Raw genomic sequence first — 26,417 nt, forward strand, 5'->3', positions numbered from 1 at the left:
GTAGCGGATCATTGTATTAGAAGAAAAACATTTTATATTGACTACCCAACGACATTCTCCATTTGAGAAAAAGCTTCAACGTCTCTGATTAAGCTTCTCAAGGACTTACTGATGTGCGAGCACTTCTTCAACAACGGTTCTCTCATTATTTTCTATATAAGGACCTGAGAAGTTGAAGAAAAATAATAAGATTTCAATCTTTTTTACAGGTGTTATTACTCTGTCAGATTATATAGCGCACAAACACTTAGTAAATTCTTACAAACTTTCAATCTTAGGAATTTTCTTATGTTATGATGAGTATTATGAGTGAATTATGTTGTTAAATTGGTATAATTTAGATCAATTATAAGCGTGTATAGGTTACGGGTCATTAATAGCTTGGTTAGAAGCATTCAATGTTGTTCTGTTAGCATATCAGAACTCAGCGTGAGTTAACTCACGTTGGATTAGCGTGATTTTAAATCACACTGGTTCTACCGAATGTGAGTTAACTTACGTGTGGGTTAATTTTAGAAATTTGAGATGGAAATGAGTAAAAACATTTGGGAGAAGAGCAATTTTCGGTATGACAACTTCAAGACCTCTTAGCGTCCATGCATTGTTTTTATTTTGCAGTACAGTGGCATAGTTTCTTATAGTTTTTATTCCAAATTATATGGAAGTCAAGATATATATACTCCTTGCTCAAAAAAAAAGATATATATACTCCTTTTTCAAATCAAAAAAAATATACTCCTTGCAAATAATTCTTTATTTGAATTAAAAAAAATAGTGGTGTATAACCAAGAGAAGCGAATTCTTGTTAAAATGAAATTAAGAAATATAGGTCTGGTTTGTTAAAAAAAAATAAAAAAAATATAGGTCTGGTGGTATCAAAAATAATATTTTGAAACTAGACATTTATAAATACAATAAAATCAATTGATGTATTTTTCTGCTGAGGAAACCATTTCATGTTGATGGAAAACCAGTTATTTTTAAATCAAATAAGACAGATGTCACCACTTAAAATAATTTTTTTTAAAGACCCTTTAAAATAGTTCTGGACACTTATATAGAATGAGACTATAAAAATAAAAAGGAAAAACATAAAAATGGATGTGACATTCTTTCTTTTTTTACAAAATGTGACATTCTTGATTAGGCGTACATTATTTGCTGATATTTTTTTAAAATAAAAATTTAGGGTGAGATGACCATGTCTCAATCCAAGTCCAAGACATGAAAAACTTTAGAGAAATATTTTTCCCACCTTGCTGCCTTCTTGCACGCCCTGCAAAATTTCTAAAAATATCCCTGATTTGGATTATATAATTCAAATCAGATTGTTAGTGATATCCGGATAATGAAATCTAGACCAGATGTTATGTGTTTTTTGTGTCTTTCTTTGATGTCAAGGGTCTCTGTTGATCGTTATATGAACCCCACACAAGCTGCAATGCAATTGCAGGGTTCATATAAAACAGTCAACAATGACCATGACACCACCGACACTCCTAAAAAACTAAAAACATTAGAAGAAAATGGAAGAAAAGAGGTGAAGTGAAGAATGAAGGTATTTGTTGAAGATGGAAGCCTATTTATAGCCTAAAACAAGTCCTAGGTTATTAATACAATCAATGAAAACGTGTTAGTGGTTGTAACCGTCCAAACCTACATTAATGACTCTCTTTCAAAATAATCCAATGTTGAAGCTTTTCGGATTAAACATTCCGGAACGTCCTTAGCCCTACAAGAAGTGCAAACATTTCTCTCGTTCACCATCATCGTATTAATCCGGAAAATATATTCCGGAAAAAAAGTGCATTACGGATTTTATATTCCGGAATGCATCAGTCATGGCCGATGGTCTGCACCACACGTTTTTTTCGGTGGCCAAGTCAAGAAAACACGTTTTACCACATTTTTTGACAGCATTTATGACCTCCCAACCGTTTTTGACCCACCCCTCCCCATAAATAGCCTTCCAAACCCCACCATCCTCTCCCACCCTCTTTTTCTTCCTTCTACAACCATGGTTTTCCATCGTTGGCCTTTCATAGATAAGGGCCTCGTTGAAAACTTTCAGGATTTGTATGAACGGTCAATGAGGATGGAGCCGCGCTGCAACGAAGTGCGGTTCATTTGCGGGTCATGTGGGTCAGTTTGGTTCTTAGCTTGGCCTGTCTGGGCGTAAGTTTGAGCACCCCCTACTTCCCTCAGCGGGCATTGTTTTCTTTCTTCCCGTCCTCCTCTTCCCTCCTCCTCTGGTTGCCCTCCAATAGCGAAACTACTGTTATGTCCTATCACAAAGCACTGGTTAGGCTCTTAGGAGATTAGAATTAGGCTCTTAGGAGATTAGAAATATATTTAGGATCTTATGTAATAAACTTAAAAAGCTTGAAAATTATTGTAATGTATTGTTCATACATTAATAAAATGAGTTGTTTTCATGTTTGTGTCTTTTCATTTATGTTTTTTATTTTATTTGCATTTTATTTTACGAATTTTAAAGCTTAAAATTGTAAAAGTTATGGAAAAAAAACCATTCCAGATTTTAAAATCCGGATACATCTGCAAAATTCTAACAATGCAATTCGGAAAACGGAATCCGAACCAAGGGTAAAAATGGAAAAAATAGGGCGCGCGAGGAAAGACATAGGGTGGGAAAAGTAATACTCAAAACTTTATGGCTTAATAATATTAGGCTTAATAATTTTGGCCCCCTATCTATCCACTTTGGGAGCCAAAACTGTCAAAGATCCAATACATAGGGGCTGTTTTGTATTTTAATTAGTTATGGGGCCAAAATCGCAACTTTTGGAAAGATAGAGGGCCAAAAGTGCAATTAAACCTAATATTTATTAAAATTATAACACAATGAGAGATCATTTACAATTCTATTTATTTTATTTTAAATAAAGCATTTACATTTCCATTAATATGCAGTAAAACAAATTGTTAACAAATGTCCATTGAGCAAATTCCACTTAGGATCAATATTTTTATTAAGCGTTTATTCCTGAATCGATTAGCAACAAAAATGAATATGTTTAGAAGAAACATTTTCGATTACAATGATTCTTTGTGCACGACTACTTGTGGCATGGTGGAGGATCAAGACCATTTATTTTTTATTTGTGCTTTCTACAATCAACTTTGGCTTTTGATATCGGATTGACTAGGTTTTTCTACGACTCTTCATGGTTCGTTAATTGAACATTCTACTCAGTTTGGAGGCCTTGGAGGTTTTTCCAACAAGTCTCTATTGGCTTTTAACACAATTTGGATTTCAGTTCTTGTTATTATTTAGAATGATCGCAATAGGATACATTTTTTTAATAAGACGGAACAACTTTCCTCTTTATTGAAAAAGGGGTAAACTTCAAGCTTATTGGTGGCTAAAATCGTTGAGTACACGGTTTGGAGATTGAGTCCTTTGTTATGATTTCAGGCTGTAACATAATAATAAAAAAAAACATATGTGTTATTTAAACAAGAACGAATAATGAAAAACATATGAGTGGCCTTTGTACTATGGACAACATTTGTAATTCAAATATCCCAAATATAAGATAAGATACATATTCTACTTTATAACCCCACTAGATTTAAATGGGAAACTATATCATATAATTAAGGGGGTGGGGGCAGACATATTGAATTGCACAAACCATGGCTTCAACGTTGGGCAACCTAAATCATGGGAATTTGGACTTAGACCGTTACTTACACGAAGTTGGGAGTAGTCAACATCTCTTAGTCCATCACCCCATGTGACAATAGCTAAATTCACTTCATATTATATGATCCATTTTAATTTCTCATCTTAATTTCTTCTATGTAATATTCCTCTTATCCTTGCCCTGTTTAAGGATGCTTAGAACGTTACATCATATGTGAAGGGGGAACAAGAAATGGAAAAAGTACTACTAAGTCTCAAATATATGTAGTGAAAAAATAACAAGGCATAAGATTTATGTGGGGGAACCTTTTTGCCAAATAAACATCATGCTTTCTCTGTGTTTGCATTTATCATCCTTTATTATTTTCAATTGGGGTTGTTAGTCTGAATTCATATGCCCATAAATATTTCTCTCTATAATATTTTGAATTGAAATGTTAATTGATGCTCTCAGACGCTAGTTAAGGATATTAAAAAAAAAATAAAAAAATTATACAGTAGTTATTATATTGAATATTGTGTAATTAATTTATAAAAAATCGAAAAAGTTTTTTTTGTTTGTAATAGCTTCCTTTTTTTATATCATTAACGAGTGCCTGGAGCACCGGTTAGTATGACCATAGTTTGAACTCCAAAAATTAAGTCGGATTGAGTTACAATTTGGGTGGTTCCTTAATAATATTGAAGACATCTCTAACATTTAAGTTTATATAAAATAGACTATATAAGTTTGGGTGCATGATTATTAAAGTTCTAATAATTTAATATATAAATTAATTATTAGAATATTAGTACTTGATCTATCACATATAGACCAAAATTCACATGAACAATATAAGTATACACTATTCGAGTATTAATTTAAAATTATACAGTAATAATGTGATTAGTTGGTTTGAAAAATGAACATAACAACATAAGAATTGAAGTGAAGATGAAGTTATGAGTTTAATTCTTCCACTAACAAAATAAGAACTAACATCATTTATTATTTTAATAAAAAATCTTCTATTGAGGAATGGAACCTAATAAGTTGTTCTTATTTCATATAACCAGTACTTTACTAGTCTCCTTTAACACTAAAGCATTTAATTTATAACATTTCTCTTGAACAATTGAAGGAGAAGAATTTTTTCCCCCATAGAATATCATGATTTAAACATGTAGATTATAAGCTAGAAAATTCAAGCTATAAATAAATAAAAGAATTAATTAATTGTTCACAATGAGAATCATATAACTAGATCTTCTGCTTTTACCTGAGAAGTGCAACATAAATGGTGCTACCAATTATTTGAAATACAGTGAAAAAGTGGAAACTTTTGAAGTACTAAATCAAAAGAGAGAAAAAGGATCTTGCAATAAACTTGACAACCATTGGCTTGTGACATTCCATTTCTGCCACTTTCTTCTTCTTCATGGTCAATGATTGAAGCCAAGGTGAAGCTTGAGAGTCTAATTTTATCAAAATCACAGTGGTATATATCGTAATTTGGTCAAACTCACCATAAAACTAAACATACACTCATAGCTTAAAAAGGTTAAAAAAGAAATGTTAGTTGATAAAATAACCATACATAAAAAATAAAAAAAAAGAAGCACAACAATTTAGAGTAATGCAACAACCTTGTATAGTGCATCATGATGAAGAAACACACAAACTGTAACAAAATAGCCAAAAATCAACCAAAGAGGATTCATTGCTTAAATTAGCAATAAATTTTGACAAAATTACAGTGACACCGTAATTTTAATTTGTTGAAACTTCAAATTCAATTTTTGTCAAAACAACGGTAACACACTCTAATTCAGTCAATCGTTAATCCAAACATGCACTAGTCTTATGAAACAAAATTAAGAAGCAGAAGAACAACAAAAGTATAATGAAACAACCTTGTATAGTGCATGATGATGAACATCATAACAATTAGCCAAAAACCTGAAAAGGGTACCTTAAATTATGCAGGATGATGAACCAAGAGATGGAAGAGAGTATGAAGAAGCCATGAAACTCAGGATGGATAGCGCAAGAGAAGATCAATCAATAAAATGGAACCAAAAAAAGAAGACATTCTATGGCGCTATCCCTCCTGAGCTTAACAGATTCTTTCACACAAAAAATACAAGAGCTATAGCATTGAGTTGAAGCTTATAATAAACCAACTAACTCATTTTAAATAAATAAATTATTTAATTAAAATGCTTGCTAGGTAGATACCATTATTATGAAACATTTATTGCTTCTGATACATGGTGGGGAGGGACGTAACAGAGGTATTTATAGAAGCAGAGAAGGGAAAGTACGTGGGCACATTCAGAAAAATTAAACCTACTTTTTTGAAAATAATATAAAATAAGAGTATAGGTCCAAATCGGTACTTAAGAAAAAACAGTGACATATATTGTATTTGATTATTACACTTACACACATTAAATATGTGATGATGGAATTAATTTTAATTGTTCATGATGTAGATAAACTAGCGGCGCGAATCGAAGACGAAGTAGCACGTAAGAGGTTTATTTAAAATGGTGCAGATTTTATATCTGGTGTTAGAATGACTCGAGTTATACCTTTTTGAAAAGCCTCAGACCTTACGAGCGAAACTCATCACTTTGCCATGCCGTATGGATTATTTTAGTCATTCTAGGTCATCTGAAGACCCGAAACCACCTTTTAATTTTTCAGCGTATTCTAGAATATTCTATTTTATTTCGGTGTGTTATTTTTCAGTCCATGCGAGTTTGTTATTTCTTTTAGTATTTAAACAAAACTTATGCAACCTAAGAGACTCTTTTCATTCAATAAAAATATTCGAGACTTTTCTCTCAATTATGGTGGATTTCGAAAATCCTTACTTGATAGGTTTGTCGCTTGCTACATGTTTGTTAGCGCTTGGTAACCCTTGCTTATGTACTGCGTCAGTTCAAGTTTAAATCAACGGTGTAAATTATTTAAATATTATTTGACGAAGGTGTAATGTGAGTCAATAAATCTCAAGAGTTATATTATTTGATCATAAAAAAATGATACATTTATGATGAAGGTTGGTAACTCGTATCTCTTTAAACCTTGAAGATTACCTTGACTCAAATGAGTTTTTGTAACTCAATTCTATGGTTAAACCGTAATATCAACCTTAGATTTTGATTTTCCCTAAATTTCAATTTGAGACTTTGTTTGTGGTATTTGTGTTTTCTTTTAAAAAAAAATGATGATAAGATTTTAAAGTAAAATCAAATGTAGAATTCAAATTTTTGCAGAAAAATTCATAATATTATAAGAATCTCTCCTAAAAAAATTAAAATTTTTTAACATGAATTTTTATATTTTTTACAGTTAAAAATTCATATTTAATTTATGTTTTGTTAAAAAATTCTATTTATTTTTTTAGTTTTTTTACAATATTATACACATTTATGCATAATTTCGTTAAAAAAAATATACAAAAATTAACTTAAAAATAGGGACCAAAAATAGTGATTGAAAATTTTATAGGAATTAAAAGTTGAAAAAAAATTGCAAGGACTAAAATAAAATGTTAATATATTTATTGGGACAAAAAACATAATTAACCTAAAAATTTATTTTAAAATCAAAGCCATCCATCCCAAAGGGTGTACGCTTAGCAGCCGTTTTCAACCTCAAACTTTTTAGGCATCTGTAGTACTTTTTAGATTTGATTAATAGTGTTAATTTTATCAGTGTTGATTTTTTAGGCCTCCTTGTATAAATTTTACTCATTAAATCTTTATTTATTAATTAAAATATTAGTCAATCATATAAATTCATTTAACATCATAAAAACTAATTAGCTTTAAAATGTTTTTATTTTTATTATTGTTAATTTTGTATGGGTCTCCTTTCAAAGTTTGCTTTAGGTCTTTCGATTTGTTGGATCTGTCCGTGTTTAACATGAATAATATTTTTTTTAGAACAATGATTAAATCGATGTTTTTTTCTTCTTCTAAGAATCAAGCTGTTTTTTGTGGTGTTCAAAACTGAACTAACTCAATAGAAAAAATACAAATCAATCCAAACCAAAAATTGCAAAAAAAATGGATTTGCTTTGAATGTATACGGGCTGATTTTTTATTCAACCGCACAATTTAGGTAGATTTGCGATTTTTATTTTATCAACCGAATCAAATCGCACCAAACAGCAACTTATGTCACCCGGCCCAATACTCATCAAAACCTCAATGTCAACTTTTATAGAATAACATAATTTTTCTCTTGTTAAGTTTTTTCCTTTCTTTTTATTTTAAAAATGTATTTATATGATTAATTTGATGATACTTGCACTTTTGCATATTTATTTATGTTAAATATATCTCAAATCATAAAAATTAATGGAAGTTTTTAGATAATGATAAAATCTTAGTTTATTCTGTTTCTTATCATTGAGGGTTACTTTTTGTTTCATATTTTTAATTTGGTCATTGTTTGAGAACATTGTTGAATGAAAATGCAATTTAACATTGGATAAATTTTGAAACATTACTGAAAATAAGTTGTTTTTAACTTGATTTTAATACTGAAAACAAAAAATTATAATGTCTCACAAAAAACGCTACAACAAACTAACCAAAACCACATTAGTTTGGTTTGGTTCAGTTCATATTTAAATAGTCAATCAAACTAAACCACATATTTTTTTATCTTACAATTATAATGATTTTTAACTTCAAAATCGAACTAATCCGCACCGCAAACACCCCTGATTCTTGGTGTTTCTTTTTTTAAATAATGACAATAGCCAATTTAGTCTTTTGATAGACAATATAAATAAATAGACTTCAGTGCCTCCTATGAAGTCATATGTAAAAAGCTAGCTTCACTGTTTTTACTACTAGTATTAATTTATATTTTCTAGAGGTACTATAATTAATAATAACAAGTACTACTAATTTGACAATTTTGTATCATGTGGTTTCTTTGCTTGCGTAAAAGGGTAAGGACTTTAACAGTTTTTTCCAATTTTACTATGTCTTGCTTTTTGTCCTTTGAATGCCCCTGCCGACTACGATAGAATCCATACCTTTCCTTTCTATTGAAAAATACGTACGCTTTTGAAGAAAGAATTAAATTACTATAATTCATGAACTGGTTTCAACTCACAATTAATCATCTCATTATGAGGATTGATTGTATCTCTGATTTTGAGTGAACAACATGATTTCATCCACCATGGTTGGTCTATGAACCACTATTCAAAATGGACTTGGAACAAGTTTTGTTAGGAGAAGTTTTTATAATTAGTGTTCGTCAACTTATGGAGCAAATTGTTTTTGGCATAAAGATGTATGTATTTGTGTCTCCGGTTTGAGTATGAGTTCGCATTGGATGTAAATATGAATATTGAGCGAAATATAATTGAGAGACTCGTATACTCAAAACTTAATTAAGTTTTTGGTGAAGTGAGGTGTTCAATTTCACATGTGTTATTACACTGTTATTCAAAGTCTAATGTGATGATCCTTCAAGCTCATCTCAAGACTCAATAGCTGTATCATGAGAGTTGATGGATTGACACCTTCATTGTTGAGTGGTATTTGTTGGTGCTTAAAGGTACGAGTATCTATATAAGGACATTTTCTTTCTATTTTTTTTTTTTTTGGAATTTGATTTGATTAATAGTAATAAAATAAACTAGGGTTGATGAAATGTAATGATATATAGAGTTGTTGGTGAGACCTATTTAGTAAATTTTGTTGAGGTGTTAGGTTGGAGGAATTAATATTAACATTGAAAAAGTTATAAATAGATGACGTGTACACATCAAATCCATTTAAATGCCTAAATTATGTGCGTGGAATGACATTAACTCTTCTAATATAATGAAAACCTATGCATTAGTTAATTGATCGACTTTACTATGTTTTATTCTATGAAAAATGATAAGGTCACTCTATTTTTAACACTAACTCTCTTATTAGGTGAAATAAATGTGAATCTCATCATTTAAAAATAAGTCTCACATAAAGTGATGTGATCTACCTCGGAGTGTTCTCAATTTTGGTGGGCTAATTTGGTTTCTTAAAATGTGATGAGATTTATATAAATTTAATTCAATAAGAGAGTGAGTGTTGTGAGGTTCGTATTACTCATCTTATTTTATGATCATGTGGGTATACGTTCATGAGTGACCAGCATGTTTGGAGGCAAAAAACAATTTTTAAAGTGAGGCTTTTGTGACCTACTAATCTTAATACCAAAAGTTACATTAGCTTCTCCAAGATATTTCATATCAAAGTTGTTACACAATAGTGACTTCACAACATTCACATCATCGATATTTGAATGAAATATGAGTATGTCGTCTATATAGAGATATATGATTGAGAAAATGTTATTTTCATATTTGTCATTAATACATTTATCACTTTCATTCATTTTGAACTCGTTTAATTAATTTATCAAAATTTTCAAGTTATTGCTCGAGCGTGATTTAGACCATACATAGATTTATCTAACTTACAAATCTTGTTTTCTTGTCTATGAATCACAAAACCTCCAAATTGCTCCATATAGATTTCTTCTTCTAACTACCAATTTATGAATAGCAAAAAATGAAATTAGTACCCTGATGAATGTAATTCTAGTGACTAACGAAAAAATGTCAAAGAAATATATATTTTCTATCTGCCTAAAACCTTTGGCAACAGGGTGGACCTTCTATTTATCAATAGTTCCTTCCGGTTTTTGTTTCTTTTTTAAAATCAATTTACAACCTATTAGTTTGCAACCAAGAGACAAGTCTATCAAGTGTCGGGTCATGTTAGACTCTAAAGAATCAATTTGATAGTTTATAGCTTCTTGCCGCAAATCAGCGTCCAAAAAAGACATGGCTTCTTCAAGGCTTGTTAGATTATCCTCTAATGTATAGACCATATAATCGAGTCCACACTCTTTAGAAAGTTTTGATATCTTACCTCTTCAAGGTTCTATTACATCTTGTTAGATTCTAATTACAAGAATGTGATAAGATATGGTGCCCCCATTATTTGCTAATTTAAAGGGGGAATTTATTTTGATAGAAATCAACATCATTTAGTTCTATGCACGATCACTTTAGAATTTAAGTTATAAAACCTATATTATTTATGTTAATAACATTCCCAATTAATAAATACACATTCATAGTCTCTACCAGTGAGTTTACATCTCCTGGGGTTCGAGTCCAATCGCAGACATACAACCCCAAATTTCAAGCTAAGACAAGTTAGGTTGTTTTTTCTTAAAAATTTCATACGGAAAATTTTTGTTCTTAGACTCTATTTAGCACAAAACAAACGATTAATAAAATTTAACCCCCACAATGAGATGCACGCTGGCATTAAGTATGATTTTAACAATTAACTCGGTAAATGTTTTATTATTTCTTTCAACTTTACAGTTCATTTCAGAAGAATAAGTTGCAGTTTTTTCATGAATAATTTTGTGCTCTTTATGAACTAATTGAAAGTGTGTGAACCACATTATGTGCTTCTATCACGAAATCACTTATTTTCTTAATGAATTGATTTTAAATTTCTATTACAATGATTTTGAACATATCAAACACATCCCTTTTATTTTTCATAAGATATAGTCGGAACACTCATTAATAAAAGTGATAAAATTATCTTTTTTGGTTTCTAGTCAAGGTACCATCCAACTCGCATATATCAAAATGTATTAGATCTAAAGGTTCAGATTCTATAATTATCGATTCATGCGATTGTTTGATATTTTAGCTTGACTACAAAATTTGCGATTTTCAAAATAATTTAAAGATATATTTAAAATTAAACATACGTCAATTAAGTTAAAAATAATTCGTTTAATTTGCGTGAAAGAATCCAACTTGTTAAATATTAAAATCACACAACAAATAAGAGAAGGAGACTTTTTTTTTTTTTGAAAGAGAAGGAGACATTTTATTAACTTCAACATTAAGAACACCAAATTAGTTCTATGGTTGGAGATGCCCTAATATAGTTTTTCTTTCGGTTCATGATCACTTTTAGACTACTTTTTTAACACTAATCCTTGGATTAATGATTAAGAAGGTATCTATTGATATTTCTAATGTGGTAAACTTGCATTATCCAAAGCATTAACACGAATTTAACGGAAGACATATATAAAAAAATGAATTTGCTCAACTCAATTTCCAAAGAAAATCATGTGTGCGCTTACCTAATCATGTTTTGGGATGTACTTTGGTGTGGTTCTGCAACTTTAAATTATACAACTGAACTATAGGTTTTATATTTTACATTTAGCTTGGGCACATGATTAAGTGTTCTTTTCAACTTCTCCCTCCCATCCATACCATAATATAAGCAAAATATACTCACTTTCTTTGTCCTAAAATATAAGCAAAAAAGACAAACTTTTATCCTATTTAATCTTGTTTTTTAAAAAAATCTTTTTTTCCAAGAAAAACTTTTATTTATTCTCATAAAATTAAATGCAAATTTCATTCAATTTTCTCTCTCTTTCATTTTTTCCATAACCAATAACCAATGAAAATTGTTTTTACATCTTCCTATAAAACTTTTTTCAAAGAAAACACAAAAAACTATACTCCAAATTCTTATGTTTTAGTTTTCTTAATAAATGTGATTTTTTTTTTGCTTATAATTTGGGACGGAGGGAGTATTAATAGAAAGTGGAGGGATCGTAATTACTACTGATGCTTTCTTAATCAAGATTAGCAATGATGTTGAGCTAAATGAATTTAATAAAATGATTTGCTTATTGGAAAAATCACTAATAGTACTATTTTACGATAAATATATGTATTACGATAAATATATGATTAAGTGTTCTAAGGGTACAAATTAAGAAACTCAAAATAAAATTAAAACATAAATTTTGTCTTGAAAAGATAAGATTTTAAATTTCTAAAATATAAAATACACAATTTCTAATAAAATGTTTTTATCTTGAGATTTTTTTTTTTTTTTTGTGGTTGCCTGGATTTAAACTCCGGACCTTGCATATATTATACATTGTCCTTACCAACTGAGCTAAGCTCACAATGACCTATCTTTAAATTCTTAACTTGTGTCTTAAGGGCCCTTAAGGGCACACATTAGCATTTCCGAAGAAAAAAAAAAAGTTGAGTACATGATTATTTCCATAATAATTTGGTATTAGTGTATCATGTTGAGAAAAAGATTTAAAAATAAATTTATGTATTTTAATATTTGTGTGTCCAAATAGTATGATCAAATGATTAAAATGAAGCAAGTATCTTCCATGGTTCTCCTAGAAGAAAAAAAAGGTACTTTTCCATGTTTGGCATTGCTTTTCTCTTTTTTCTACACTAAAAAGAAAAAGAAAGAAAGTAATCTCACACTGATTCGGAGGGTTACCTCGGAAATGTAGAGTGAGAGTGACTTTTGATATGAGCAAGCAGAGCATTTGTAGTATTGGAGGCTTCCCTGCAGTACATGTTCTGATGCCCACACTCGTTAGTTACCTTATAAGCACATTCTTCAATATCTTTTCAAAAGGACCCACCAACCAATACTTTATGTTCTGCTCATTTATAAGAAACAATTGTTCAATCAAAATGTAAATTCCATAATAATAAGAAGAAAAAAAATCATAATAAATTTGGAGGAGGTTAAGATTTTTTTTCAAATTGTTTAGTGGTTAGAATTTACCATTTTAAAGGACATAAGTGGAATGCCTAAGGTTTGAACTCCAATCATTACATATAATAATTTATTGTTCCTGCCAACTGAACTATACTCACGGTGACGAATTTGATATTTCCTTACCATAATAATTTTAGTCTTTTGGATGTATTATATGTTTGGATAGTTAAGTGTTTTGAAAGAGTTTTCAATTTTCATTGGATAACAATTTTAATTGAAAGAATTTGTATTGCTTTAGTATGAAAATTATATGAGAGTGTGTCATTTTTTCTTTGTAAACATTGTAAATTTAGTGTGATAACTTTTTTGTGAGTTGTCTATCGTTTATTTTTGTTTGTGTGGAAATTTTTTCAGTTTATCTTTCCAACAATAGAAATAAGAGCAAAAATTCCACATAACTCCATTTTTTTCTTATTTCTATTGAAAATATAAACTGAAAAAATTCCATTTTGTGATAATAACGAATTATGTGGAAACTACTATGATTTTTCCTCCTCCCTTTATGATAACTTTTTTGTGAGTTGTCTATTGTTTATTCAAATCAAGGGAGGAGGGAAAATCATAGTAGTGTCCCACATAATTCGTTATTATCATCGTATTTTTGTTTTTCATTAAATAGTGTCATGACTACTTTGAAGTTGATTTTTCCTTTGTTTAATGGGAGGATGAACTTCTCTTTATGACAAAGTATAGTTCAAGACGATTTGGTCCAATATAATCTTGATTGCATTTTAAAAAAATAAAAAGAAGCGATATGAAAGATCAAGAGTAGAGTCCTTAAAAAAAAAAACGAGCACAATTCAGTTGATATTTGCTCCATAGATATTTTTTTGAAGAAGTATTTTCTCCATAGATTGAAGTGACCGTCTTTGAAAGATTTTTTTTTCTATTAAAGTTGTGGGATTTGTTAGAGGACATGTTTACGTGCGTCAACCACAATAACCAACTAATTGATGATGAAAATGGAGAAATTCTTGCACGGTCATAAGCTTTTGAGCACATCATTTAGGCACACATATATAAAAATACATTTTATTTCATTATCTAAAAAATACATATTATTTAATTATTTTCCCTTTCTACCTTTTCTCAATTGTGTATGTGTGTCTAAATTTAGTGTCCAAACTCTTGTGTCCAAGTAAGTATTTTCCATGAAAATGAGCTTGTACTCGCTTAAGATAGAAGAATGATCATATTAATAAGTTTAATGAGTTTTTATTTAGATATATGAATGGAATAGAAATGTCAAAGAAGTGTGATTAGGGCCGTTTTGAAAGATTTGGTGGTCTAAGACGAACCTACGATTTGAATAAAAATTTTAAAGTGATTTTGATGGAAGAGTTTGGAATGTTGGAATGCTAGGATTTTGAACTCTATTTATAACACCACAGTAAATTACTATAAATTGGACAACAAAAACCTATTACTAACGACCACACCTCCTATTAAAATTTAAGTAATTTTTTTAGGGCCTAATGAACTCCAATTTTTTATTTGGACTCATATTTTATACATTTTTTTTTAGGTCGTTGCTCTTCTCGCTGTGCCTCAGATACGACCTTCAGTACGATGAGATGATATTCAGATAGAGTGTATAATTATGTATATACTCCAATGAAAGAAGTGTGATGGGAAGGGTGTTATCGTCCGATCAATAAAACTGCCACCATTGCTGAAATTTATGACACGACCTATGTGGTGATGTTAGGTGAGTCACTTTTTAAAAGGCAACAGTGATAGTGAGTTCCTATCCGTCCGATACTAGTGGAGAGGATTGATCCAACGGTCCAAAGGCCCTTAATGCTTCTGAAGGTTTTACCGTCATAGACTAATTGCCAAATTTGGATCATAAAGCTACCAACACAGTAACATGAATGACATTTATGACTTTGCAATTTAGGTAATGGAAATGAAATCTAACGATAGGATATGGTTTTTGCATCTTTGGTTTTCCACTCAATGTTTTGTCCAATGAATTTTTTGCGTAGTTATCATTGTCTTCTAATGATCAATTATGTTCAACGTTTGTATTAAACTTGATTAGTTTATGACTCATAAAGTCCTCGCTATTTTTAGAATCTCATTAGTGCTTAAGGTCTCCTATTAAGTAACACATTATTGTATTTTATTTTTGAGTAATCATTGTTGAACATTAAATATTTGAGAGACAATTTATAAAATCAAGTGTTACTTTGGTTAAGATAAAGAAGAAATTATTATAAAATTAAGATGGCTTGTCTAAATTTCGATGTTTAAATATCAATATATTTTTTTTAACCTTTCGATTCTTGAGATTATATAGTCATTTGAAATTCAGTCGAACGGTAAATAAAATCTAATTAGAAATTGTTTAATTTAAGGATTTAACCAATAGTTTTGAAAGAAAAAAAAAAAGCATGGATGAGCGGTTTAGATGATGGCATAACAAACGATAGTGTAAATTTGATTGAAACAGAAAGAAAAATTTGCAATATATAAATTGTTGGGTTAAGACTATGACAACGATATATACTATATTATGCTCTAGAGTTTGTATTAATAATTTTCTTTGCATATTTTAGTGCTAACCTTCCGGTTTTATAGATGTCATCTTCTATCATACTCTTGATCTCCCATGTCATTGATGTCATCGTGACCAAAAGTTCTTAAAACATTTTGTAATTATTCCATTTATTCATACCACTAAGAAATATGCGGTGATGAGGAGAACGGCGTTTGCCGAACTTGTACAGTGTTGAAGTCGAGTTGGGGTATCTACAAACACTCCAACGTTCAAGTTAACGTGTGAGCAAAAATGAAAGGTTTAATGATATATTAATGAATCGTACATGATAAAACTGTGAAGAGTCCCGTACATATGCGAAGGTGTGGAACTTCCGAGAGTAAAGACAAAAGAGCCTTTGGATTCAACGGTTACGAACTATCGAGTCTCATAACCATCAATCGTTGGTCGATTTAAAGATGCAAGAAGCGTTTATGCTTCCTGTTGTTGAAGCCTTGTTTGTAGCAAACTGAAAATGTATATAGCGTATTGTGCCTTTGCATAATTGGACCTCGATTTAGCTTATGCTTGGTAAGAGTTGGACAAGTTAAAGGCACATTTGTAGGTCTTTAACTGACATTAAACTTATGTTCGGAATATGAACTGTCGGATAAACACCATTTATATAGAAATTTATACATTTAAACATAAGAAAAAGAAAGAAAGAAATTTATACATTCTACTACTCTTACCAAGTAAAAAAATTTGATATCTTCAAGAATGGGTCCTAAGCCATCTCTCATCCAACCCAAGAAGCCACCATGGGAGACATGGGCAAGCATGTGGGGTATCTTGAAAATCTTAGATCAAAATTCTATTATGTAAGAAACAGATCAAACTGTATTGAGAAGGAAAATTGATGATCAAAGTTATATAAAGTCAAAGCAAGGATTGGAAACCAGCCATATCTTATGGGATAGGGCTCCACATAGTACCTGATCACATATTTCACTAAAATTGTCATGATCTGAATAATACAGCCAACGTGAGAACCGGATCAAGCACCCTGCACAAATACCAATCACAATTTTTAGTTTCATGTCCCTCCAAAATCATATTCTCCATATTAATTATATCACTTTTTATTCTTCAAAAATATATTATATCACTTTTTGAAAACAAAGTTTTCATAACTAACTATTGACCACTTTTTTGTCTTCTTTTTTCTCAATTACAAATCGAAGTGTCCATATCAGTGAAATATTATCGTGTTGCATTAATACGAGTAATGATTTGTACAACTATTCATGATAATTTATTAGATAATTCATTCTTTCCTCTCTTTTTTTAGACAAAAACAATAGAGAAGAGAGTATGTCAGAAAACTGTCTCAACGTAGTTGTACAAATATCATTTATCTTAATATATTGAACATCTTTTTTTAAATATAATTATATAGAAGAGAAAAATAACTGGAAAAAACTCTTTGCTTAGATAAAAAACTTCACATGTAGGATATCATATTCGCATATAGGATATCATATTGTAATTAGACATTTTGGTCATTAATATTTTTTATATTTTATTTTTAAAATCGCCGTAACCAAGGCATTTGACACCCAATGATAGTGAGTCCACCATGGTATCCCACAACTTGGACATTTTGGACCGACTACGAGATTAATTCATGGTTTGGACGATTCATCAACAATGTTTTTTTCTTTAGATTTCGAGTCTTTTGATGTGGGTGACTCTATCATGATACGAACTTGGGTTTTTTAGGCGTTTCTCACTGCGGACAGAAATTCCTTCTACTTGACCAACACCACATTAGTTAATTTGTCTTTAATCTATTTTGAAGAAATTGGAATTGTAAGGCTAACGATATTATTGATGCAGCTAATTGTTATCTTCCATATAATTATATGAGAGCAAGGAAGGATATAGAAAATGAATTTATTTTCTTGTTTCTTGAAAAGTTATGATTATACGTGTTCTTAAGAAGAAAATAAATCAACGGATATTTTATCTCTGTTTTGCTTTTTGGTTTCTAGATCATTTGTTTTTCAATACTTTTGTGGTGTACGCTAGTATTTCTTTTTTTTTTTTGTTAAATATGTCTTTCTTTGTTTTAGTCCCTTCAAATTTTTCTTTAATTTTTAGTCCTCTAAAAAAATTTCATCACCACTTCTCGTTTCTACTTTTAAATCAACTCATTTGTAGTCTTCATATTTTTTAATGAAATTTTGCAGAAATGTTTAGAATATTATAAGAATCTCTTTAAAAAAATTAGAATTTTTTAACATAACATTAATTAAATATGTTTTTCTTATGTTTTTTGCGCTTAAAAATTCATATTTAATATATATATATATATTTTTTAAATTCTAACCTTTCTTTTGGTAGATGATCATAATATTTTATATTTTTCAAAAAAAATTCATTAAAAAAATATGAAAGTTAGACACGAGTTGATAAAAAATAGAGACCAAAAGTGATAATAAAAAACTTTTGAAGGATTAAAATTCTAACAAACTTTTTAAAGAAAATAAAATGAAAAATTAATATGCTTATAAACGGAGCCCCCACAAGTGGGCGGTGGGATTGGTCCCCTCGGATTAGTCGATTTTTGGATCGGATATCGAATTTTAAAAAAAATAAAATAAAAATATGCTTATAAGTACCAAAACATATTTAACTTTTTCTCTCAGAAAGTATACTGGTGTATCTTTTTGTTTGTCATTATTATTTACCTTTCTCTCTAGGTTTGTGTAGTTTGTAGAGTTCCACGTTCTACCCGTGGTGGCCGCAAAATTTATCCATGTGTGAATTGTGATCACTATGTCTTCCTAGTTTGCATATAATATTTTCTTAACAAAGGTTGAAAGTGTTAAAGAATAGAAGAAGAGCTTTGATCTGTGCAAGTATAAGAATAATTCGAGCTTATTGATCCAAGAAAAGATAAAATAATTTGAAGAAGAGATAAGTGAGTAAGATATGAAAATATTTAATTCCAACATGATCAGGACGCACTTAAATATAAGAATGATTCATCATAACCTTTGTGATTTGGAGTAAATCAAATCGATGTATATTCAATCAATGTGTATATATAAAGAGGTTTTCCGACACGATAGAACTATTCTCATTTATGGTAGAAGAAGTTCTCTAGAAGGATTACAGAGTAAACTCAATATAAGAGAATAAGTGGAAAAATGTGACTTGTCCTTCGCTGTGGCGCGAAGTCACCTTTATACAGAGGGATTCGGTTGTAACGGAGTCTGTGAAATCAGGCAGAGAAGACGGGAGTTCGGTAGAGAATATCAATAGTCCTGATTGATGGAGTTGCGCTCTTGTGCGGTAAGGAACACAGAAGTCTTCTTTCCCACCTTAGGTGGCAAGGATTATGGGTCACTAGACCGCCAGTCCAAAACACTTTGTCTTAGTGAGTTTATTCACATAGAACAAGATCCTTGTAAAAATGACACTCAACATTCATAAGAATCCATAATACAAATATGGTGAGATTTATATGATTTTAAACCAAAAAAGAGAATATGTTAAAAAGTGAGTTGCTAGTGTTGTTCTTAATGCTATTCTCATTCAAAATTGAACCTTAAACACCAATTTATGCGTATTACTTTAATAATTTAATATTCAAAACATAACAAGAAAAGTTCTGTGTAATAATCTCTGATACACCATGAGAAACTTGTATCAAACAACAAAGAGCAGTAGCTTTTGCTCCTATCCAAATGCAAAGGTTGCTGCTCTCCTTAATTTTTGTGGAATAGTGCCATGTTCTCTGAACTTGGTTTTTGAGTTTTTTTTTTTTTTTTTTTGCCTCAATACAAGTCTCTATCTTTTTTTTTTTTTTTTAAATTAATTTAAAACATAACATGTAGTATTTCCCAAGAAAAATAATAACATGTAGTATGATAATCTATTTAAAAAAAGGATTATGCTAACAAATGTCTTAAGGACATTGTTTAAGAAATCCATTATAAGAAATTATATCTTGAAAACATAAGTCAAACACACGTGAAACTAATAATTATACAAGTTTCTATGCAAAAGTTACTACGTTCAGTTCCTTAAACAATGCTCCAAAGACACTTGTTAGCATAAAAAAATCAAATCTTTACCAGCATGTCAAAAAAATACCGCATCTGATAAAAGAATGTGTTACAATTCTTTTCTACAAGAAATTTCATTATTAAGGTGAAAGTTCACTTAAGTGATGTTGAAACAAATATATGTGGTATAAAAGAATTGTTATCAAAGTGCAGCTTCTGTTTCAACACATGCAACTTTATACTCATTACCAGAACTAGAATTAAAATCCTCTACAAAAGATCCAAGATACTAATCCACACAAAAGATCATGTCAAAAATGCTTGTAACCTTGATTTTGTGAAGCAACACCATACAAGCATTCTAATCAAAACTTCTAAGACCTAAAAGCTAAAGAAAAACACTTCAAAAGAATTTGCTAAAAGCATAAAAATGGAATAAATTACATTAGAAAGAATTTCCCTCAATTTTCAGCGGAATCTCTTCACCCTTGTATCAAACAACAAAGATCAGTAGCTTTTACTGCTCTCCAAACGCAAAGGTTGCGGTTATCATACACATACGATCATATTCTATTAACAAAATTAAATCGTGTAATGGGTTTCATAAAAAGTGGAACAGTAACTCATTCCAGGTATCAGGTACCCCCGGCAAGCACCAATGTATGCAATCAGAGTAAGATGAAGGATTTGACAATTGTTCAGGGCGAAGAGGCTCCCAAAATTTGCGAAAAATTGAAGGATGACCATCTTTTCGATACTCAGAAAGTTGAGTAACATTCAGGACAGAAACTTTTGAATTTAAACTGCTTAGGATGTTCTCCACAGAGCTCATTGTTGGCAAATCAGAACCACTTCCCCAATAGCTCTCGACATCAATAGGTTTCTTCTCGCCGTAACAATTTCCTTCACTTTCTGGATTCCACTCTCGGCTCCTAAATGAGAAAAGGTTCAATTGAATAGTTTAGTATGATCACCTTGTATTATACAAAGGGGATGCACAAATATACACACACACGAGAAAATAACTAAAAAGGAAAAATAATAATCTAAGAAAACTGTGTCAAAGATTTTAAATAGGGAGAATAATCCTAATCACTACTATAATCAACATGTTCAATTCAATGTAAAAATATAGTCTGTGGTATTTGGATTCCTAATGTTCGGATACTATAAAGAGCAGATGTGGGATGTGGGAATCATGATATGAGATGAAAACCTATCATTTGGACAAGATTAATTTGGGAACTTCATTGTATAAACACGTTTAATAAGAAACTGGTACGAAGTAGAAAGCTCAGTTGGAAAACCAATGGACGTCAAAGGAGTTTTAAGCAGGAGGTTTAGAGTTCGAACCATGTAAAAACTAACATAACCATCAACTTACTAACATTTGTCTAACAAAAAATTAATTAATAAGAAACTGGAAAATAAAAAATAGGTTAAGTATGTTTTTTATCTCTGTAAAATTTGTCAAATTTGAATTTCATCTTGTAGAATTTTTATTCATTTTAGCTCCTACATTTAACAAAAATAGCTGTTTTTCGTCTCACATCAGTCTTTTCACAAGGACTAAAAACACAATTTTTATATTTTTTGGGAGGACAAAAAAGAATAAAAATGTTAGAGACGAAAATCAAATTTTGTCAATTTTTTAAGGGTCAAAAGTATATTTAACCCAAAATCCTGATACATCACTGACCAGCAAGTTTTCTTGACACATGATTAGACCTGTATGTATTTTGCCATTTCAGTGTCTAATTTTATATAAAAAAAAAGAAGGGAAATGCTAACTAACAAGTGCCCTTGGGGCATTTGTTAAGAAACTAAAAGTAGAAACTTTATCATGGAAATTGTGTATTTGACTTATTGAAATACCAAAAAGTAACTTTTTCTACATAGAATTTAACAATTGTTTCTTTTTTTGAATCCTTAACTAGTGCCCTAAGGGCACTTGTTAGCAAAACCCCAAAAAAAAAATAACATCAATAAAAGTAAAAAACTTTCTTTGGGAATGTGGGATGCCTCATGGGGACCTAGCAAAGGAGAAAGGCAATGTTAAACCTATAATGATATGTGCGGGAAGGAAGGGGCACTCAGTAAAAACCACACAATTACAAGACAATGACCAAGTGGCACCTACAACTCCTTTTTCCTGAGTTATTCATATAATTAGGTACCCTTCAAACATTCACTAATAGAAAAATAAAATTAGCGATGAAAACTAGTGATAATAAATTAAATTCTTCTCTAATTCTCTCAACATATAATTTAGTGACAGAATTAGAGAGGAATTTTATGTTTTCCATTTCTAAATTTTCATCGCTAATTAAAGTTTTGTTAGTAATGATGAAAGACTAGTATCACTGCTTATAAAAAAATAAAAAATACTAGTACCACTTCTGAGAGGGAGATAGTACAAATTTTCTTCCTAGTGGGATGGATGTAAGTTAAGATTTTAAGGGGAGGGGATGCTACTCCATTTCATTTCTTCTATGTGATTAGACTCATACCAACTGAACCAATCTGTAGCTCAAACATTTCAACCGAACAAAATGCTTACTACACGAACAATGTGACATGGTATCTAAAGAAGTTTAAAATTCAGACCATAAATAGTAATTATTTTTGCAGCGTCAATACATAGAATCAGGGAGTTAAAAACTCTAGTTATAGAAAGGTAATGACATTGAATTCGCATTGAGTTAAATCCAAATGAAAACAAACATATAAGATAGAGTGGAAACAGAAAAACCAGGGAAAGTTAGAGATCTAAGCACTTTGTATTTTCTGCTGATTATGACAAAGTTAGTTACATGAGAATAGGCGACTGGTATTTATACCAGTGAGACTTGTGCCGAGACTCGGCACAAGTTAGTTGCAGCAATAAGGCCTTGTTTGACTCTTTTCTATTTTCTGTTTTTCATAGCTAATACTAACAGTTACAATTATCTCCCCTTCAACCCAGGATCTAGTGAACCATGTGGATTGTCCATGACTCTGAGTTTGTCTTTTGTCCCTTTAGACTTTGGAACCTCAGAGGTGACAAAGGCTTTGTAAGCAGATCAGCATACCGGGTTGTTTTGGCATGGAGCACTGTGTTGTGAGACAAGGCCACAATGCTGAGATTTTCACAGTACAGGATAGGTTGAAAGGAACTTTAATCTCAGTTAGAAGACAAGAGACTGTATCCACAACATCTCTGAAGTTGTGTTAGCAAGACTTTTGTATGTAGGAATGAGCTACTAGGGTTTGTTTTCATGACCACCAAGAAATTAGGTTAGGTCCAAGATAGACGCATGATCCTAAGGTAGACTTTCTTCCCAATCTGTATCAGAGAACATGATTCTGCCAAGAGTTCTAAGAATGCATCTCAACAAAAAATTGCTTTGGTTTGGCATTTGGAACTCCAAATCACAATTTGGCCAAAAGCTACAAAAGACAAGTTTTGCTCAAAAAGATGGTTTACAGTTTTTCAAATACAAATTGCTTGATATCATGAAACGGTTCATCACAATTCTGTTAAAATCTTATCGAAAAATTTACTTCATTCTTAAAAAGTGACGCGTATAATGTTGTGTCATTCATGAGTTATTTTTCCCGTAACTTATAGCACTGCTCTTTTTCAAACAAAAATCAGAAACGCACTATGTCAGTTTAATGAAGAACTAAGCAGCTAGCACAACCTCTAGCTAAAGTTTCACGCCCAAGAATGCTTACTAGCAAATATATTTCCTCCTAAAAGATAATCATACAGAATCAAGATTGGATTCTCACCAGAGATGTGTCGGAGACATGGTCACAAAAAAGACACGTTTCTTGAGCGGATCGACTTTAGAAGAAACCCAATCGGCCCATGCTCCCATGGCTAACTCCATAGCTCCCCGCCCATCTAATTCTTCACAAGCTCCATTTTCTTCATCAGTCCATCTACAAAAGTTCAAATCACAAGATCCTATCAGAATAGAGTAGACAAACTTCACTTTGTGTATTGTTGAACTGATACGGACAATAGCTTAACTGGGCCTTGTCTCCACCACAAGTATGTATTGAAAACAAGTATATCAGCATGCTCCCAGAGAGATGCATGCTTCAGAACTGAATCAGGACGAATTATCCGTTCATCTAGTCTGTGATTCACTGGATCGTCGGAATTAGATTCAGCAAGAAGTGGAGCCCAGAGGAATTCAACTGTTGCATTGTACTCCTGAAAAATTGGCATAAGTGTGCGAATAATGAGACTCTCGAGCTGTGGTTACTAGAACGACTGCTTACTAGAACATAAAATGTAAGAAGAAAGGTTGTGTGTGGAATGACAGAAGGAGTTACAGTTAGTGTGTGTTCAGTTCTGCAGTGACAAAAATTGATTTAATAAATTTTTTAGTTGATTGTGAAGTGATTTACTAATGGATAAATTCACATAAAGTGAGCTGAACAATGAAAGCAAGGGATCCCAGCATCAAATCTAGAGCCAAAATCAATTCCAACCGACACCACTCAGACATAGCAAAATCGATTTTGTGTCTAGGATCACTAACATAAAAAACATACAGAAGTTTCAACTATAGGGTTCAACTCAAACCTCTGCTCTGAAAATGGTGAGATGAGCATTTGGTGACATTGATCTCTTATCAGCAGGAATTTCTGACTGTAACAAGCATACCATAGATATCCATTGCCCTCTATTCAGTGAATCTCCAACAAACATTAGCCTTTTTCCTCTCAATTTTTCCCACATTTCTTTTACATTCCACCTGTTTTAGAACACCAGAATTCAAGCGTAAATTTTTTAAGCATAAATTTAATGTCGTACATAATAGAATAATTTGGCAAATACCTGATAATTAAAGCGTAAATTTGTTAAAACACCAGAAATTGATAGCCTTGCATTTTATTCTGCTTTATAAACATGGTTATAAACCTGGATTCTTGACTTATCACAGTTTAGGTTGATTTCCTTTATCTTTTTTCTTTCAGTTTGAAATTGTTTTAGCATTTAGGAACTTATTAATGTATCTTTGTTTATCTTAAATGTTCAGCGAGACTCGATGAATGCAGTAAAAGAGGATAAGTGGATAACATCAAGACAACAACTATAAATATTCAATTAGATGATTTTCTATTGACGCTTTTAGACACACCAATTCCCTATTCCACATGAACAATAGAACAAATGTTATACTACTTGGAAGTTGGAACTACACAAAACTCAATCTAGGTTATACATTAAATTCACAAACTAATGTTAAGTCGATAGCCTTAAGACATTCAATTAGGTCATTTGTTCCAGCTCAGGCCCTATTTGGTTAGCAACATTATAAAGGCTTTACCATATAAGTGTTTATATATAACTATTTCTATAACAAAAGATAAAATAAAGTCAAATTATTTTCATATAAGCTATAAGTTGTTATGATAAGCTATAGAGAGCTTATGGACAAAGCTGAAAACAACTTACCAACAAATCATAAGCTGTTTTCATAAGCTCTCTCAAACAGTCTCACAAGTGCTTATATTAATAGTTAACCTCAAATAATCAATCCAAAAAGGTTATCAACTAGTACCACCGACAAAACCATAACCTAATTATGCTCACAAGAAACAAAGTAATAAAGAGCTAAAAATAGAAAGCACCTCTTCAGATCACAATCATGTGGTTGCCATCTCCAATGCTGATACCCCAAATCAGTTCTTCCATGCTTGTTACAAGCCAATTGATCAGACATATAAGGACAATCTGATTCATTGTACAATGGATATGAAGCATTATCAAACACCCATTTGCCTGAAAAAACATCACAGCTTTCTGAACTCACTCTCCGGTTACTCGAACTCTTTGAACCGCCGCGCCGAGCAATCTTCCGACCACTATACCCTACAGTAGAGTTGCATCTACTATATCTATCCAAAATCTCTAAAATAATAAAATTCCAATCAAACCCAATTCAACAAATCACAAAACAAGAAAGTCACAAACCAAATCAAACTCAAATCACAAAGCTTAACTCATAAAGTTCAGATTTTGAAGTCTAAATTCCATTTTCCAATCAAACCCATTTCAACAAATCACAAAAATAGAAAGTTACAAACAAAATCAAAGTGAAATTACAAAGCTTAAACCATAAAGTTCACATTTTTAAGCAAGTTTTGAACTGAAAATTCATGCAAGCATACCTTGAGATTTCTTGAGGTGATTAGGGAGATTAGGTTTAACATATGTAGTTGAAGAAGCTTGTTCTTGATGAATGTGAAGTGGGTTTTCATGGAATTTGTGAATTGTGCTACCATTGTGGAGAGTTGAGAATGCTATGAAAACTAATAACAAAAGAACGATAAAAGGAAAAATTGGAACTTTCTTTTTGTTCCATTTCATCTTCTGCATAGTTTGTGTTAAAGGATTGTTGGGTTTTCTATTTTGACTTATATACTTTGGTTCTTTGATGAGAAACTTTGACTGAGAAAATTGAAGTTTGAAGGATTGTTTAATGTTTCGTTTAGATCTATTAAACACATATTAGGACACTCACACGTCAACATC

The 26,417-nt window shown here is 31.0% G+C and overlaps 1 protein-coding gene and 1 long non-coding RNA gene across 2 annotated transcripts; both read right to left on the reverse strand.

The window, feature by feature from the left end:
- Positions 1-4,899: 4,899 nt before the first annotated feature.
- LOC120580277 (uncharacterized) lies at positions 4,900-5,897 on the reverse strand. The gene is made up of 2 exons (XR_005645981.1): positions 5,620-5,897; positions 4,900-5,122 (listed from the first exon to the last, which is right to left on the reverse strand). It is a non-coding gene; the product is annotated as an uncharacterized lncRNA (long non-coding RNA).
- A 14,199-nt stretch (positions 5,898-20,096) lies between these two features.
- LOC11411551 (protein trichome birefringence-like 35) lies at positions 20,097-26,356 on the reverse strand. Its single transcript, XM_003604504.4, has 6 exons — positions 26,054-26,356; positions 25,514-25,793; positions 24,462-24,633; positions 23,890-24,086; positions 23,657-23,809; positions 20,097-20,814 (listed from the first exon to the last, which is right to left on the reverse strand). The coding sequence occupies exons 1-6, from the start codon at positions 26,259-26,261 to the stop codon at positions 20,484-20,486; spliced, it is 1,341 nt and encodes a 446-aa protein (XP_003604552.2). The 5' UTR covers positions 26,262-26,356; the 3' UTR covers positions 20,097-20,483.
- Positions 26,357-26,417: the final 61 nt, after the last annotated feature.

The sequence above is a fragment of the Medicago truncatula genome, chromosome 4 (assembly GCF_003473485.1).
Source record: "Medicago truncatula cultivar Jemalong A17 chromosome 4, MtrunA17r5.0-ANR, whole genome shotgun sequence".
In the NCBI taxonomy this organism is placed as follows: domain Eukaryota; kingdom Viridiplantae; phylum Streptophyta; class Magnoliopsida; order Fabales; family Fabaceae; genus Medicago; species Medicago truncatula.

What these genes read in the sequence shown, in the direction of transcription:
- LOC11411551 (XM_003604504.4), bottom strand. Translation starts at nt 26,261, where the DNA reads ATGCAGAAGATGAAATGGAACAAAAAGAAAGTTCCAATTTTTCCTTTT. An exon ending in TCACCTCAAGAAATCTCAAG is followed by an intron (nt 25,794 to 26,053) that starts GTATGCTTGCAT and finishes TTATTATTTTAG; the next exon opens with AGATTTTGGATAGATATAGT. An exon ending in TCACCATTTTCAGAGCAGAG is followed by an intron (nt 24,087 to 24,461) that starts GTTTGAGTTGAA and finishes CCAATTTTTCAG; the next exon opens with GAGTACAATGCAACAGTTGA.